Source organism: Mustela nigripes, chromosome 12 (assembly GCF_022355385.1).
Source record: "Mustela nigripes isolate SB6536 chromosome 12, MUSNIG.SB6536, whole genome shotgun sequence".
Lineage (NCBI taxonomy): Eukaryota > Metazoa > Chordata > Mammalia > Carnivora > Mustelidae > Mustela > Mustela nigripes.
In genome coordinates, this window is record NC_081568.1 from 5,773,308 (window position 1) to 5,788,399 (window position 15,092).

Genomic DNA, 15,092 nt, shown 5'->3' on the forward strand with positions numbered 1-15,092 from the left:
AAGGGAGACAGCACCTCAGGAGAACCAAATGGAGGGGCAGCCGGATGATCAGAGGACATGGAAAATGATGGGTTGGGGCAAAATTCAATGGAGCTGGGGTAGAGATACTCTCTGCAGAGCAGATGTGCATGTAAAAGGGCTTAACATTGGGCCCGCTGGGGAAGCTGACTCAGAGTCCCCAAAAGTAAGATTAATGTGGGATGTTGTGTCCAAGGCACCCCCCCCCAACACTGAAGCTCTGCATGTAGTTGGAAACGGAGGCTACTTCTTTGTGTCAGAGCCCCCCCCCCCCCCCCCACCCTCTGGCTCCGATCTTGCAGGCAATAAAGGGATGTTCCATTCTTAATGACACGGCTTCAGATGGCGGAGATTTTACGGTGGGAGGGACTCTCAGCACAGTGTCCTTGATGTTAACAAGAACCACTGCCAAGTTCACGGTGGTATCCCCAGGATTCACCTGCCAGCCCTGCTCCTCCTCGAGAGCATTCCCCACATGCACCCCTGCCCCTAGTAACAGTGACCTTGAACTGAGCGCAACATAACTCATGCACCAATGACAAGAGCCCACAAGCCTTTCCCAGGGTTTACCACTTTCCCGGGACTGGCCAAACACGTGACAAGGTGTGCCCCATTTTCACTATCCTGTGTGAAGCCTTTAGACTCCGAGGTGTCTGGGCATGTTCCCGTTTGGGGAAATCTCAGCTTTTGGAGGCTAATTCCCCGAGCTCAACACCACCACCAATCCCAGGTGCCTTCACTGCCCTCGAACACGAGGTCCTCGAGTGGGCACAGCACTTTTAGAGGGGAGGGAGGCCTTCTGCCCTCCCAGAATCTCATCAAGCACACTGAGTTCTCCTTCCTATTTCTCCTTCTCTCCATGCACACCTGGCCACGCAAGGATGGGCAGATAGGGTCCTGGTCTCCGAGGAACTCCGCCCCCCAGTGGGCACCCCTAGCAGGGGTCCTTCACCCTCCATGTCTGGGTAGGACTTGTTCAGGCCAAGCGCATTCCTTCCTTAGAGGCAGGTAAGGAAAGCTGCCTGCTTTATGCTGGCTATGGTCACCGCGTGCTGCCAGGGCTCCTACTCCCTGCCCTGACCTCACCGGCCTGCGGAGGATCTACTGCCCCGAAAGCTTCCCTTCTGAACTGCAGCAACCCAGGGAGGGTCTGGAGCTTTGCTGCCCCCTAGAGGTCTGCCTAAAGAATATCACCCGGTGCTTCTAGGGTTATGCTTGCGTGCAGAACAATTTTTCATTTTTTAAAATTTGGTTTGCTTTTACTTTTGAAAAGCTACAGCAAGATATTGAACGATGTCATCGCTGTGTGGTAGCAAGAGCTATGGACTGGACATGTCATTCCAACAATACCATGCTTGTATGGGTAAACATTTCAGCTCAAGAGCCCTGAGGATGAAGTTGATGAGAACTCAACTTTATCATTTTACGGAGTTCGTTAAATTCACTTCCAGCTGGAGAAACCAGACACCTTGTGTCTATTCACTAGCCTAAATTATTTTTGGGACATGCATGTCCATTTTCAGGATTAAAATTGACTTTAAAACAAGGGTCAGTCTGTCTGGCCTCCTTAGGTCAGACTGCCCTGTCTTTGTGCGGGGGGCTTTGCGGCCAGGCCAGGCCTGAAACGCTCTGCATTGCCCAGACTCGGCTCCTTTCCATCTAAACTTGGCTCACCAGGCTCTCTGGAAGCCTTCCCTCCCTCCCTGGGCAGGCTGGATTGTTTTCTGTTCCGAGTCTCACACTCTCTTCAGGGGCCAGCTCCTTTGTCCCTGATACACCTGGCGCACCGACTCCCCTCACTCGACCCCTCGCCCCTCAATCCTGAGCTCTTTTCTGCTGCCTCTGCCTCTGCAGCATTCGGGGGGCCCAGCCTTGTCTGAGCGCCTTAATAAAGACCTGGCGATCAAGCGAGGGGGAGGGGAGAGCCGTGGAGGCGAGCACACCAGGGGATGGGACCCCACGTGCGAGGCCGGGAAGGGGACAGCGAGGTCGTGTGGGCACAGGACAGGACAGCCTCAGGGACCGCTCCTCGCCCCACCTCCCTCTGCCTGCTGTTCTTCCTTCTCGGCAGTCGGAGGCAAGCCCTTCTCGAGCTCACAGACTGGGGCCTCACTCGGCTCTGGGTACTCTTCCAAGTGTTGAATGTATTTGGACTAATTCTCATGTCGACCGTTGAACTGTGCCCCCCACCCCAAAGCTGATCCCTAGTACTGGAGACTATGCCCTTAGTTGGACAGAGGGTCTCTGCAGATCAAGTTAAGAGGAGGTCATTAGGGTGGGTTCTGATCCCATATGGCTTGAGTCCTTATAAAAACAACAGAGTCTGGGCCAGTAAAACACACAGGGAGAGCAGCCGTGTGAACATAGAGACCGGAGGGACACAGCCACACACCAAGAGCGTTGGGGCGGCTGGAAGCTGAACACAGCAAGAACACATCCTCCCCTAGAGTCTGCAGAGGGAGCGTCGTCCTGCTGACACCGACGGCCGCCTTCTAGCCCCAGAGCCACAAGTAAGTTTCTGCCGTTTCAAGCTGCCCCATTTGTGGTACTTTGTGGTGGCCGTCCCCGAAAGCTATTTGCAACCCTGTTATGATGTATGATCAACCCTGGGGCCACAGAGGCCCAAGGTCATCTGTCAGCAGGTGGGAAGCTGGAGCCCAGGCTGGAGTCTCAGCCACTGCGCTCTACTGAGCCTCAAGACTAGACTGGAACCTTCTTTCATCTCTCGTGATGGATGAAACGGGCAGGACACTCAAGCTCGCAGAGCTGGCCCATGACCCTGCAAAGTGGGAACAAAACCCAGATCCGAAGGCAGGGGACTCGCAGGAGCTCAGCTGCGGAGCTCAGCAGGGGCTCGGCGTGGGCAGAGCGTGCTGAGGAGCGGAGCTCCCTGACGGGGCACGGACTCGCCGGCGGAAGGGCCTGAGCGCCCCACTCCAGAGCTCGCCCACCCCACCAGCCCGCCTCCTGGTCCTCTTCCCTGAAACTTTAACCTGACCTCAAAGGGGCGAGGACGCATCTGGTCCGGGAGACAGTCTGATTCATGATTCAAAACTCAGAAGCTTCTTTCTCTCAACCGAAAGCCCGGTCCCAAGCCCCAGCTAAACAAGTTAACTTTTACATCTCTACACCTTAGAAGGAGGATGTGTAAGTAGCTCCATTTCCAATGGAAAACATTTTCCTATTAAGTAAAGAGTCACTTCTGCATAATTCTGTAACTTTCCATTTCCATGCTTAGTCGTAGTCTCTTCTCCACTGTTCTTCCTCCTGACCGCGTACGACTGCCTCTAACGAAGCAGAGAGAGGGAAACAGACAAGATTTCTTCCATATGCTTGTGACAAGAGGAAGCGAAGGTCTCAAAAGCAAATACTTTCAGTCAGCAAATAACTATCATAAAACAAGGATTTAAAAGTAAGGACAGTCATTACGTTCCTTTATTGTACTCGACCAGTTGCTTCATGTATAAAAGTCCCTCTAAAAGTATTAAATAAAAATAAAAATTTATTTTAAATTTACCACTGGTAAGTGTATACACAGTATAAGGAAAACTAGACCATTTCCAGATCACCGCAGTCCACACACAAACGGCTAATTCACAATCTTCATTCTGGTTTTGTCCTGAATCCCACGAAAACACCAGTTTTTTTGAGTCCTAAAGCCAGTATTCCTTCCTGTTACCAATGAACGCCCACCTTTTGAGGAAATAGTTTTCTTTGTAAATACTCCACCAATTCCACTCTTGATTTTAGCAACTCAATCTCATAATAGGGGATCTGTAAAGGGAGGGAAATAAAAGACATCATAACGGGTCCACACTGTGAAGTCACCTTGGTGTCCTGGTTTCCTGAACCCCCGTGGCAGAGTGCAGGCTCCCGGGGGGCGAGGCGCACAGCCCTTCGTTGTGTGGCCCCAGGGCCTCCGACAGTGGCTGGCACACAGTTGGCACATAGTCGGGGCTCCGGGAGCCAGAACACGCGGGAACAGTGGTGCTCTAGGGCCGGCAGGAGCGCAGCCGGAGCCGGAGCATGGATACTCAGAGCAGCAGGGTCCAGTCTGATGGGGGAGGCAGCCAGGGCAGAAGGAGAGCCCGTGGGGGCACTGGGAGCGGGAAAGGGGCCACAGAGCTCGGCGTGGCTGTGGAGGGTCCTGAACGCTCAGGTGCAGAGGGCTTCTCGCTTTCTCCTGTGAGCGGTGAATGCAAAATAAAGGCTTTGGACACGCAGTGGGGTGCGGGCTTGAGAACATCCGTCTGGGGACGCAGCTGAAACACGCGGTGGGGAAGGGACCAGACAGGACAGCAGACACCGGGCAGCTCCAGGCACCTTCCTCGCAGGAGCCCCTGGTGGGCCGCTGCTGACGCAACCATGAATGAGGGCCGAGGCACAAGGGGGTGGGGATCCTGGATTTAACGGGTCCTCCGGCCTACTCCCAGCCGTTGAATCGGGGGAACCGAAAGCAAAACAGGTATTCTACTAATTTAGAAATTCTAGAAGCAGAGGTTAGCATAGCTTATGGAGAATACAGGGACAAAAGGTGTGAATGTTCTATATTTCCAATATACATACAGAGATTAAGCCTAATGAACAGAGTTGGCCTTTAAACTAGATGTAAGATTCTGGGTGTCCACTGGGACCAGCACCGTGGACAAAGCCAATCACAAGCAGCAACTGCTCTCGCAGCAAAGGCACCCGGAGAAGCCGTACCTGCACCACGTGGAAACCCAGCAGGCGCAGGTGTCTCTGTTTCGTGGCTTCCTTTCCCAGTAAGTGTTTGGTATTCAGAGAAAACCTGTTTGGATCATCGATGCACAGCGCTACCCTGAAAGATTGAAGGGAGAAACTTAATTTTTTACTATTTTTTAAAATTCTTTATTTAAATTCAGTTTCGTTAACAGTGTATTGTTAGTTTCAGAGGTAGAGGCCGGGGACTCCCCAGTTGCGTGCATCAGCGCTCCCAGTGCTCACTACACCGAGCGCCCCCCTCAATGCCCATCACCCAGTTACCCCGTCCCCTACCTCCCTGCCTCCCCTCACAGCAACCCGGTTTGTCTCCAGTTAAGAACCTCTTACGGTTTCCTCCCTCTTTCCCCTGCCTCCCCTACGTTCATCTGTTCATGTGGTCGATTCCACATGAGTGAAATCATACAGTAGCATTTGTCTTTCTCTGGCTGACTTATTTTGCTTAACATAATACGCTCCAGCTCCAGCCACGTTGCGAATGGTCATCCTTTCTGACGGCTGAGTAATACTGCACCGTGTATGTACACCCCACCTCGCCCTTATCCACTCATCTGCCAGTGGGCATCTGGGCTTTTCCACAGTTTGGCTTATGTGGACATCGCTGCTATGAACACTGGGGGGCACGTGCCCCTTTGGATCACTACGTTTGCATCCTTGGGGTAAATACCTAATAGTGCGGTTACTAGGTCATAGGTCGCTCTATGTTTATTGTCTTAAGGAACCTCCTGTTTTCCAGAGAGGCTGCACCAGCTTGCATTCCCACCAACAGTGTAGGAGGGTTCCCCTTTCTCCACATCCTCGCCAGCATCTGTCATTTCCTGTTCTGTTAATTTTAGCCATTCTGACTGGTGTGAGGTGGTATCTCAGTTGGTTTTGATTTGTATTTCCCTGATCCTGATTGATGTTGAACATCTTTTCATGGGTTTGTTGGCCATTTGTGTGTCTTCTTTGGAGAAATGTCTGCTCATGTCTTCTGCCCATTTCTTGACTGGTTTATTTGATTTTTGGGTATTGAGTCTGAGAAGTTCTTTACAGGTTTTGGATACTAGCCCTTTATCTGATAAGAGGGAGAAATTTAATTTTTAAGACAATCCAAAATACTTATATATTCTTAGTGGCACAGATTCGCTTGGGATTCGGTTATTCCTATGTGTCAGCATGATTTCCAGTAGCTCACAGGTGTGCTATCCTTTCCTGTGTTGAAATGGCACTCAAGTTTATTAACATTAATGTCTATGTTACACGGAATTTCCACAATCGGGATGCTGCATGCCAGTGCCTTCACTTCTAGAACCTCGTCTCCTCTCCCACCCTGGGAAAACAGCATCGGTTACCAAGCCTGCCAAGTCTCGCCACATCAAACCACACCAGTTTTCTTTACCTCTTATGCACATCTTCATTGACTGTAAATGGCAGTACTAATCCTTCTTCGTCTAATTTAATTTCAACATCTGGTGAGAGAAGAAAGGAAACATTCTCCGTGTGATACCCTCACAAACACTACACGCCTGCCCTCCTCCTCCTCCTGTTCTGATTTCTTCCACACTGCGATGGGCCAGCCGCGCTGAAGTCTGCGAAGCAATGACCACACCAGACCATGGTGAGAATTTCACTTTAACCAGCTCTACAATCACCCAAGTCAGCCTTAAGTTAAGGAGGCTCCGCCATGAGAAAACCAGGAGTGGCGCCCTCTAGATACCGGGCAGGACAAGAACCTCGCCTTTCTTCTTCTCCTTCTGTAGAAAGTGGCGGGAATCCTTCAACCCAGAGAGTGAAGGAAGCCCTTTAAGCGAAGCACGAGTATAACCTCCGCAAGTCAGAACTTTCATCACTGCGGCTCCCAGAGCCTCCCCGAGCAACGCCTCCTGCACCCTGATGTGCGGTCGCCAGGCACAGCAGACCACCGCTTCCTTCCCTCTGACGTCCTGCCATTCCTTCTGTAGAAAGAGCCTGTGTGAAGAAGGTGAGCTATGATCACCTGAAGCCGATAAGGCACTGTCACCTTTGAGCTGATTTTCTTTTACTCATTAATTAAGAAAAAAAAACGTGACGGGCATAAGAATGTGAACTCTCTGGTCAGTGCTGTGCAACAGAACTTTCTGTCGCGAAGCAGGTGTTTTCACCTTTGCTGTCCACCACAGCATCCGCCAGCCTCCTGGGTGTTTAAGTGCTTGGTGTGTGGCTCATGCAACGAAGGACTGAACTGTGGATGGGTTTTCAATCGAAGCTGATGGAAACTTAAGTAGCCACGGGTACTACTGGCCGCTGCACTGGCCAGCGCTGCCCTGGATGACGACAGCAGCTAGCAGGGACGCAGCACGTACTACAGTCCCGGTACCACTCTACACTTTCCCTTGGTCCTTATGCAATTCTGGGTCACTGTGCTTCTTACATTCATTTTACAGAAAAGCAGCAAGCAGAGAAAGGTTACTCTGCCCAAAGACATTCCGCTACCACATGGGACTCCCCTGACTGTCTGGACTGCACCCCCACCCCACAATGTGCCTTCAGGGAAGGGCCACCCCTGCTACATTTCTAGACCTTGCAGGGGCGACTAAATCCCACAGATTCCCAAAGAGGACAGCATGCCGAGGCTGGTCAGGCACAGCAAACCCCCTACTACTTACCTATTGTGTAACAATACGGCGTTAACACTTTCGGAGCAAAATACAATCTTGCTCCCAAAAGGTCAACCAGTCCAATCTTCACAAATTTGTAAAGCTGGAAATCCACAGGCGTCTCCAGGGAAGAACATGGAGTAAGAAATGATCTCACTCGGTATTTAGGAAGAAGTTTCTGACCCTAAAAATTGGATGTTTAAACATGAGAAAGGAAGAAACGATACAAAACAAGAAAATAAATCCAATAGTTCAATGTATCTTATAAATATGTTTTAAAAGTAGTCAGTGGGGGCCCCTGGGTGGCTCAGTGGTTTAAAGCCTCTGCCTTCGGCTCAGGTCATGATCTCAGGGTCCTGGAATCGAGCCCCGCATCGGGCTCTCTGCTCAGCAGGGAGCTTGCTTCCCCCTCTCTCTCTGCCTGCCTCTCTGTGTACTTGTGATCTCTCTCTCTCTCTGTCAAATAAATAAAAAAAAAAAAAGTAGTCAGTGGTCACAGAAAGAAAGGGAGGGGTAGAACAATAATGCTATTACAGCTCCAGAAACATCTTTGGAACTCTTAGAATTACTTTAAGGGCCTTGAGGACACTCATGTTTTCAATAGAGGACAGTATGAAAAAGGTGACATTTCAAATCAGGGAAAAAAGGATAGCTATATAGTAAATGCTGCAACTGGTAGTCCACCTGGGAACGAGCTAAGTGAGAGTTCCAGCGAGCACTGTGGACTATCATAAATTCCAGGTGAGATAAAGAGCTAGATAAAGAAAGGGAAATGATACTTTTGAAAACTTAGAAAGATATTTATACTACCTTAGGACAGGTAAGGTATTCTCAGTGAGAGAAGAAACCTTAAAAGATGGATAGATTTTACTACAGAAAACTTAAAATTTTTTATATAATAGAAAGATACCATAAACAATATTAAATTAAAATTAAAAAGTAAGAACTATAGGGGCACTTGGGTAGCTCAGTCAATTAAGCATCCAACTCTTGATTTTCAGCTTAGGATCTCAGGGTCCTGAGACGAAGCCCGCCGCCACAGGCTGTGTTCAATGTGGGTCTGCTGAAGTTTCTCCCTCTCCCTCTGCATCTGCATCTGCTCCTCCCCTGCGCCATGCACACACACACACACACAACCTCTCAAAAAAAAAAAAAAAAAAAAAATTTAAGAGCTACAAACCAGGAGGGCACCTGGGTGGCTCAGTGGGTTAAGCCTCTGCCTTCAGCCCAGGTCATGACCTCAGCGACCTGGAATCGAGCCTGCATCGGGCTCTCTGCTCAGCGGGAAACCTGCTTCCTCCACCCCCTCTCTGCCTGCCTCTCTGCCTGCTTGTGATCTCTCTCTCTGTGTCAAATAAGTAAGATCTTAAAAAAAAAGAAGAACTACAAACCAGGAGAAAATATGTACACCATACACAGATATACAGGAACTAGTATCTCCATCTCACAATGTGTTCTAGGATGAGACAAAGAGCAAAAGGACAAGCAACCGAACAGGAGCGTGAGTAAAGACACGGATTCGAAGAGGATTCGTAGCAACTTAAATGACCATGAAGCACTGTGGAAGTACGTTCAACTCGTTATTGCTCATGAAAATGCAATTTAAACATGTGACACAGTAGTGTTCCTCAGGGAGCCGAATGGTAACAAGTAAAGGACTGATAACACACAGTGACAGAGGGGCAGGGCCATGGCCGGGGAAGGGACATCTACAGCCATCAGCGCCAACAAGTGTGTAGGTAACTCAGTCATCTCACTTTCAGGAATCTAGTCTCTAGATTGAAAAACAAAAAGGCTCCAGTAGGGAAGGACACGTAAGAAGGTTCACTACAGCCCGCTGATGGAGAGAAACGCTGGGGAAAAACCTGCGAGTCCAACAATGATGGAACAGAATAAGTATCTGGAAATGGCGTGCCATTCCTAAAAAGAGCACATGTCACCTTTGTGTACTGTCTCCAAGGAATGTCCATGATGTACTGTGTATACATAAAAGCACCCTGTCCTGGCAGTAGCCCCATTCCAAGGCAAGAGAGAAACCAGGACAGTGTTCGTGCCTTTGTGTCCATTTGGACATAAAAACTGCGGTCAACACTGCTCCCTCAGGGACGGAAGGAGGCTGGGCTAAGTCACTGCTCTTAAGCTGCCTTAGCACTGTTGAAGCTGCTTTAAACAAAATAGCTGGCGGTGGTGGGCGGGGGGGCGGGGGGGGGATGGGGTCGGGGTAGCCCAGTTGGTTAAGCATCTGCCTTCGACTCTGGTCATGATCCTGGGGTCTTGGGATGGGGCCTCGCACCAGGCTCCCTGCTCAGCGGGGAGCCTGCTTCCCCCGCTCCTGCTTCTGCTCCCGCTGCTTGTGCGCTCCCTCCCCCCACTGTCAAATACGTAAGTAAAATCTTAAAAAAAAAAAAAAAAAGAAGAAGAAGAAAATAGTGGTATCTCCATTTTTACACCTTACTCTGAAAGGAGCTACTCTTTTTATTAATTAATTAATTTATTTATTTGACAGACAAAGATCACAAGTAGGCAGAGAGGCAGGCAGAGAGAGAGAGGAGGAAGCAGGCTCCCCGACAGAGAGCCCAATGCGGGGCTCGATCCCAGGACCCTGGGATCATGACCTGAGCCGAAAGCAAAGGCTTTAACCCACTGAGCCACCCAGGAGCCCCTGAAATGAGCTACTCTTAAAGGCGATCCAATGTGACCCGGAGGACCAGGCAAAACAAGCAAGTCTGGAGATGCCATCTGGGACCCCACACACGGGGCCTGATTAAGTCAGGACAGTTACTCTCTAGAGGCCTAGATGGGAAGCACAACCTTCACCTCAACTAAATAGAGAAGAGGGAAATTTCTGGTCTGGCTTAAACATGTGCTTGTAATCATTTAAGATTTGTTCAGTCCAGAGATTCGCAGGTTTGTATCCAACAGCTGTGGGGAGCGCTAAAGCCCTTCACAGCCCTGAGGGAATCTAGGGGCGCTCTGACTGCGGCACTTGATGAAATATTCCAAGACACCCTGTCGCAGGAAACGGTCCCAAGTCGGCAGCAATGGGGTAATTTCTCAAAGAAAATGTTACCTGGTGGCAAGTAACTCCAAGTGCAGGAATGTTCCGCTTTCTGATGTGGTTACTGAGATAAAAAGAGGACAAGCTTCAAAGACTCGGGGCGGGGACACAAAGCAAGCTGCCGTCATGGCGGAATCAGGCAGCAGGGCTCCCGCTCTTACCTTATAGAAAGGGCATTCTAGGACTGCGCCTAAGAACAGTTGGGTCAGCTGTGCGAGGCTCAGTCTGTCCAAATGTGATTCTTCACCTGAAATAAAAAAGCGTTCCGGTTGTGGTTACATTTAGATTTTGTTCTGTGTGATGACAGAAAGGAACATCCAGGAACGTACAATGTATATTAACCGCCCCGGAAGTAACGTACTTTTAAACGAACCTGGCAGAAGAACGTGTCAGAGTTAAGTATGCTTGCCATCCGTGCGATCTCATTTTAACTTCCAAGGAACTCAAGCTCCAAATGACAAAATATAATTAAAAGAAACAGGTATGTTAAAATCAGTACGGAGTCCCTTGAACTGGAGACATGGACACCCGACATGTCTGGGTGGCCATCCACTGAGCTGACGGACGCCAGCCTTTCAAAACCGGGAAGTCTCCAGTTGCCCTCACAGCTTCTGACTGGGGCCACGTCATCCCACAAGACTCGGGCCGGCAGTCTGTTGAGCCGAAACTCTTTTCCCTGTGTGTATTCCATCACCCTGGAACTCTATGTTTTGATTCGCACCTGACCCTCTTATTAAGGTTATTACAAAAGAGGCAAGTGTATGGGCAGACAGGCGCCTCAAAAACCTCACACGTTCCAGGGTTAATTTCCCCACTTGAACTTATAACCAACCCACCTTGCAGCTTTTGAAGAAAATAAGGGCTGAATATTTTTGCCATGAAGTTGACCGGATGGCATTCAATTAGTGAACACGTATGGAGAATTTTCAGTAGTGTTTTGGGTGGAAAATAATTGAAATGAGTGAGCAACGTGTTTTCTAGCTTTCTAAAGAAAGCAGAGGCATTCGGGGGCAAGTAATTGAGTTTTCCAAATGGTTCGATTAACTCAGAGATCTGATGAGGTGAGAATTTTTCTGATTGGCAAACAAAGGTTTCTGCCACTGCATCGAGGATGGGTTTTGAAAGAATCCGCTTCCTACTGCAGTACTCCGTGACCTTGCTGACAACCTCAGGATCCAAAGTGAGACACACTGAGGCTACATGCTGCTCGAGGGCTTTTGTAAAAAATCTGTCGTTGTGCCCAAAGTATATGAAAGCCTCTAAGACTTTTCTGAGCTCTTCATTAGTAAAACGAGGGATATGCCTCACAACGTATTTTCCCAATTTTATAACCAGAGGAAGTGCCTGGGTTTGATCAAGAACCACCAGGGCACTGAGGATTTGGCTCATCGATGTCGGACTCAAGCTGTAAACTACGGACAGAGCAAAGTTGTTTAGCTTATTAAGAAATGCTTGGTGTTGGCCCACTTTTTCAGTACAAGCCTGCAGGATTCTATAAAGAGCCACGATACCCTCAGGGGTAAATTCTTCCAACTTTTCCCTTTTCAGCTGACATATCACCAGTTCTAGCGTCGTGCAGCCCGGCCCCTGCAGTTTGATCAGACTTTCCCCAAGAATACAAAGACTGTGGACTTCTAGGCCACCCGCTTTGAGGCGACGCTGGCATTCTGCCACCAGGCTCAGAACCAAGCTACTGTGGGGATCCACATGCAACAGAGTCAGAGCTTGCAAAGTGGTCACCAACACCGTGTCTGGCAGACCTGAGGGTTCCTGTTCACACTGAATGCACAGCGCCTGAAAGACACGGTTCTTTAGTATTTCTTTTGGCAGCTTTTCATCACCATCTTTTCTCTCCACTTCACAAATCCGCTGTAAGGCGCCTGCTGCTAGAGTATCAGGCAAAGTTTGCAGTTTGCAGCTTATAAAACTCAACACTTCTTCTGAGGACGTGAAGCTGTTTAGTCTCCTGTAAAACGTCTGCTCATCCACACTTGTAAGACTTTGTTCGGGCCTGTCCCAGTCGTGTGCTTGAGAGAACACTGCCTCATCAGCCGGATGAAGGTCATTTCTGTTTTCTGAATGGAAGTTTTTACAACAGCCGTGATGGAACCTGACCCCGAGAGGCTGAGCCTGCGGTGAACAGAACCACGGACACAGACGCTCCTCGGCTACCTTGTGAACATGAATCACAGGATGGTTTTTCAGAGCGGCCAGAGCTCGGTGGATCCGAAAATCATATAAATGGCAAAGGTTCCTCCACAAGGTAATTAAGGCCATGCCATCAGATTCTCCACACTTCTTGATTTACCACTAAAGGAAATTAAAAAAAAAAAAAAAGGTCAAATACATACAGTGCATAATCCAACCACATGATCGCTCAAGAAACCGAGCAGGGGTACTGGAGACAAGTGACTCATAAGCCCAAGTACCCAACACCAGTCTCCGCAGCGGCAGCTTGGAAAGGCGGCCGGCATCGAAGAGTCATACTCACCGCTACCTGGCATCCTCCCGCCTCCCCCTGCTTTACCGGCAGAGCTAACCCTCACCACACAAGGCATCAAGTACTTCTGCTCATTCTACAGATGAGAAAACTGAGCCCAAAGAGGTCTGCGCGGCTCATCCGCGGCAGAGCGGGGACTCCCCTCGCGCGGTCCGCACCCCGAACACGCCTCCTGCGCGGCGGCTGGCCGCACTGCGTTTGGGAAAACACACCCAAAGGGGGCCACGGTAAAACGGCCCCAGTCCGTAGGGTCCACGCAGAGCCAGGCTCCAGCGCGGGGAAACGCCCGAGGCGTCGCCCTCCTCGCGCAGTTCGGATCCGGCCAGGGCTGAGCGAGAGCGGGCTCGAGTTTGGGGGAAAAGGCAGATGGGAAAGAAGTGACACGACGCAGCGCACGGAGGGGAGGGAGAGCTCCGGGCCCACCTAAGCGCTCGCGTGGGACCTGGGGACACGAGTGGGCAGGCCAGGGGGACGCGCCCCAGGACCCGCGTCTTCGGAGGGAAAGGACCCCACGCGCCGGGCGCCTGTAAACCCGGCGACCCGGGAACCTGCGCTCCAGCCCGGGGAGTGCAGGGGCGGCGGCCGGAGAGGAGTGGGCGGGCCATGGCGACGCGGACACCTCGGCGGCGCCGCGGGCTCACGTACGCGGGGCCGGGACACCTACCGCGCTCAGAACGCGGGAGCTCCGAGCGGCGCCGAGCCACCGGAACCTCGTGGGCTTCCGTACGGGCAGATGCCCCCCCCCCAGCAGCTAGGCGCATGCGCAGAGAGAAGGCCACGCCCGCGCCGGGAGCTCTGTGATTGGCTCCGTTCCTTCCCGAGCTCCTTATTGGTCTTGGGCGCTGGGCAGGTGCGCGCCGTGACGGAGCGCGCCGCGCGGGAGCCGCCTTGCGTTCCTACTCTTGCCCCGGGCGCTTCGGGCTGGGCAGGTCCGGTGAGAGCGCTGGCTGCGGTTCCCGGGCTGTCGGTCCGCCCAGCTGGAGCCCGCGGGGAGGCGGTACGGCTGGGGGAAGGCACCGGCCTCTGCGCCCGCACGTCCCTCCCGCGGCCGGGGCTGGGCCCTCACGTTTGGGCCCGGTTGGAAGGAGAGCGGCTGGGCGGACTGCGCCGGAGCCTGGGGCTGGGCCTCCCGTCGCCTCCCGGGAGCGGGCGACGCCGGCCCCGCCGGTCCCTGTGGGCGCCTCCGTGGGCGTCTGTGTCCCGAACACTTCCCTAGACTGGGGGCGAGGGGACCCAAGGGGGCGTCGGAAAGGGGTGCGGCGGCGGGGGTCACGCGGGGTGCTGCTCCCCGCTTCTCCGCCTGCGGGAGCCGGGCGGGTGCCGGGGATCCGCCTCGGAGAAACGGGGTCACAGACCTCTGTGAGGTGGTGGTGGGCCTGAGGGGTTCCTCCTCCCCGGGAGCGCCCGGGGCTGTGCCTGGCGGCCCGAAGAGCCCGAGGTCCTTAGCTGTGGGGACAGTAAGCGGTGACATTTCCATCACTGCATTTCCACAGTTGCCGCTGAGCCCAAAATGTGTGTCGCTTCGTTGGTTCGGGTGACTCGGTGACCGCCTGCTCGGAGCCAGCCGGCGTGCCGTTCCGTAAGGGCGTTCCGTGCGCGCAAAGTGTAATTTACTGAGTAATGTCTACACCCGCTGCGGGTGCTGGAAGTCCACCCCCTGGGGGTCAAGGGTCTCACACTCTAGACTGAGCCAGCCAGGCGCCCTCCAGTGCCCCAGCTTTAGATCCTGGATGAGAGGCCCGTGTTTTACTCCTGGTTTTCTCTTCAGGAAACACATCTTCAGCTTGAGTGGATTGGAAATATTTCCTCTGTCTCCGTGCGCGTGCGTGTATACGTGTGCACTCGCGTGTGTCCGTGTCTGATACTGAAGCAGAGCGGAGTACGTAGCTTCGTGCACGTCACTGCTGTGATTAGCTTATTTGGCATTCGGAACAGGTAGGAACAGAATCGTATACTTCCAATGGAATTTTTACACTTTTTTAAAAGAAAAGCATGTATTCATCTGAGAGCGAGAGCATGCCTACAAGTTGAGGAAGAGGAGAAGCAGACTCTCCACCGCGCAGGGAGACTGCCTCAGGGCTCCATCCCAGGGCTTGGAGTTTACGACCTGAGCGGAAGGCAGGTGCTTAATGGACTGAGCCGCCCAGGCGCCCCATTG

At 51.8% G+C, this 15,092-nt stretch overlaps 2 protein-coding genes across 12 annotated transcripts in view; one reads left to right on the plus strand and one right to left on the minus strand.

Annotated features, from left to right (window-relative positions):
• Window positions 1-3,500: 3,500 nt before the first annotated feature.
• On the minus strand, window positions 3,501-13,679 carry FASTKD3 (FAST kinase domains 3). Of its 3 annotated transcripts, none has more exons than XM_059416861.1 (7): window positions 13,599-13,679; window positions 11,271-12,744; window positions 10,596-10,681; window positions 7,386-7,560; window positions 6,140-6,209; window positions 4,723-4,837; window positions 3,501-3,792 (listed from the first exon to the last, which is right to left on the minus strand). In XM_059416861.1, exons 2-7 carry the CDS (start codon window positions 12,709-12,711, stop codon window positions 3,694-3,696), a joined length of 1,986 nt encoding a protein of 661 aa, XP_059272844.1. In that variant the 5' UTR covers window positions 12,712-12,744; window positions 13,599-13,679; the 3' UTR covers window positions 3,501-3,693. The 3 variants fall into 3 exon arrangements, with proteins under 3 accessions (XP_059272844.1, XP_059272843.1, XP_059272845.1); XM_059416860.1 differs by lacking the exon at window positions 13,599-13,679 and adding an exon at window positions 13,358-13,574; XM_059416862.1 differs by lacking the exons at window positions 3,501-3,792; window positions 4,723-4,837; window positions 6,140-6,209; window positions 13,599-13,679 and adding exons at window positions 6,216-6,708; window positions 13,358-13,583.
• A 90-nt stretch (window positions 13,680-13,769) lies between these two features.
• The window catches only part of MTRR (5-methyltetrahydrofolate-homocysteine methyltransferase reductase), a 31,687-nt gene continuing 30,364 nt past the window's right edge, over window positions 13,770-15,092 (plus strand). For 2 of the 9 annotated variants that reach the window (XM_059416863.1, XM_059416872.1), the window contains exons 1-2: window positions 13,785-13,931; window positions 14,703-14,869. The gene's annotated coding sequence lies outside the window, so the exon portion shown is untranslated. Of the gene's footprint in view, window positions 13,932-14,427; window positions 14,540-14,702; window positions 14,870-15,092 lie in introns of all 9 variants that reach the window. The other 7 variants (XM_059416869.1, XM_059416866.1, XM_059416864.1 and 4 more) reach the window with 7 other exon arrangements.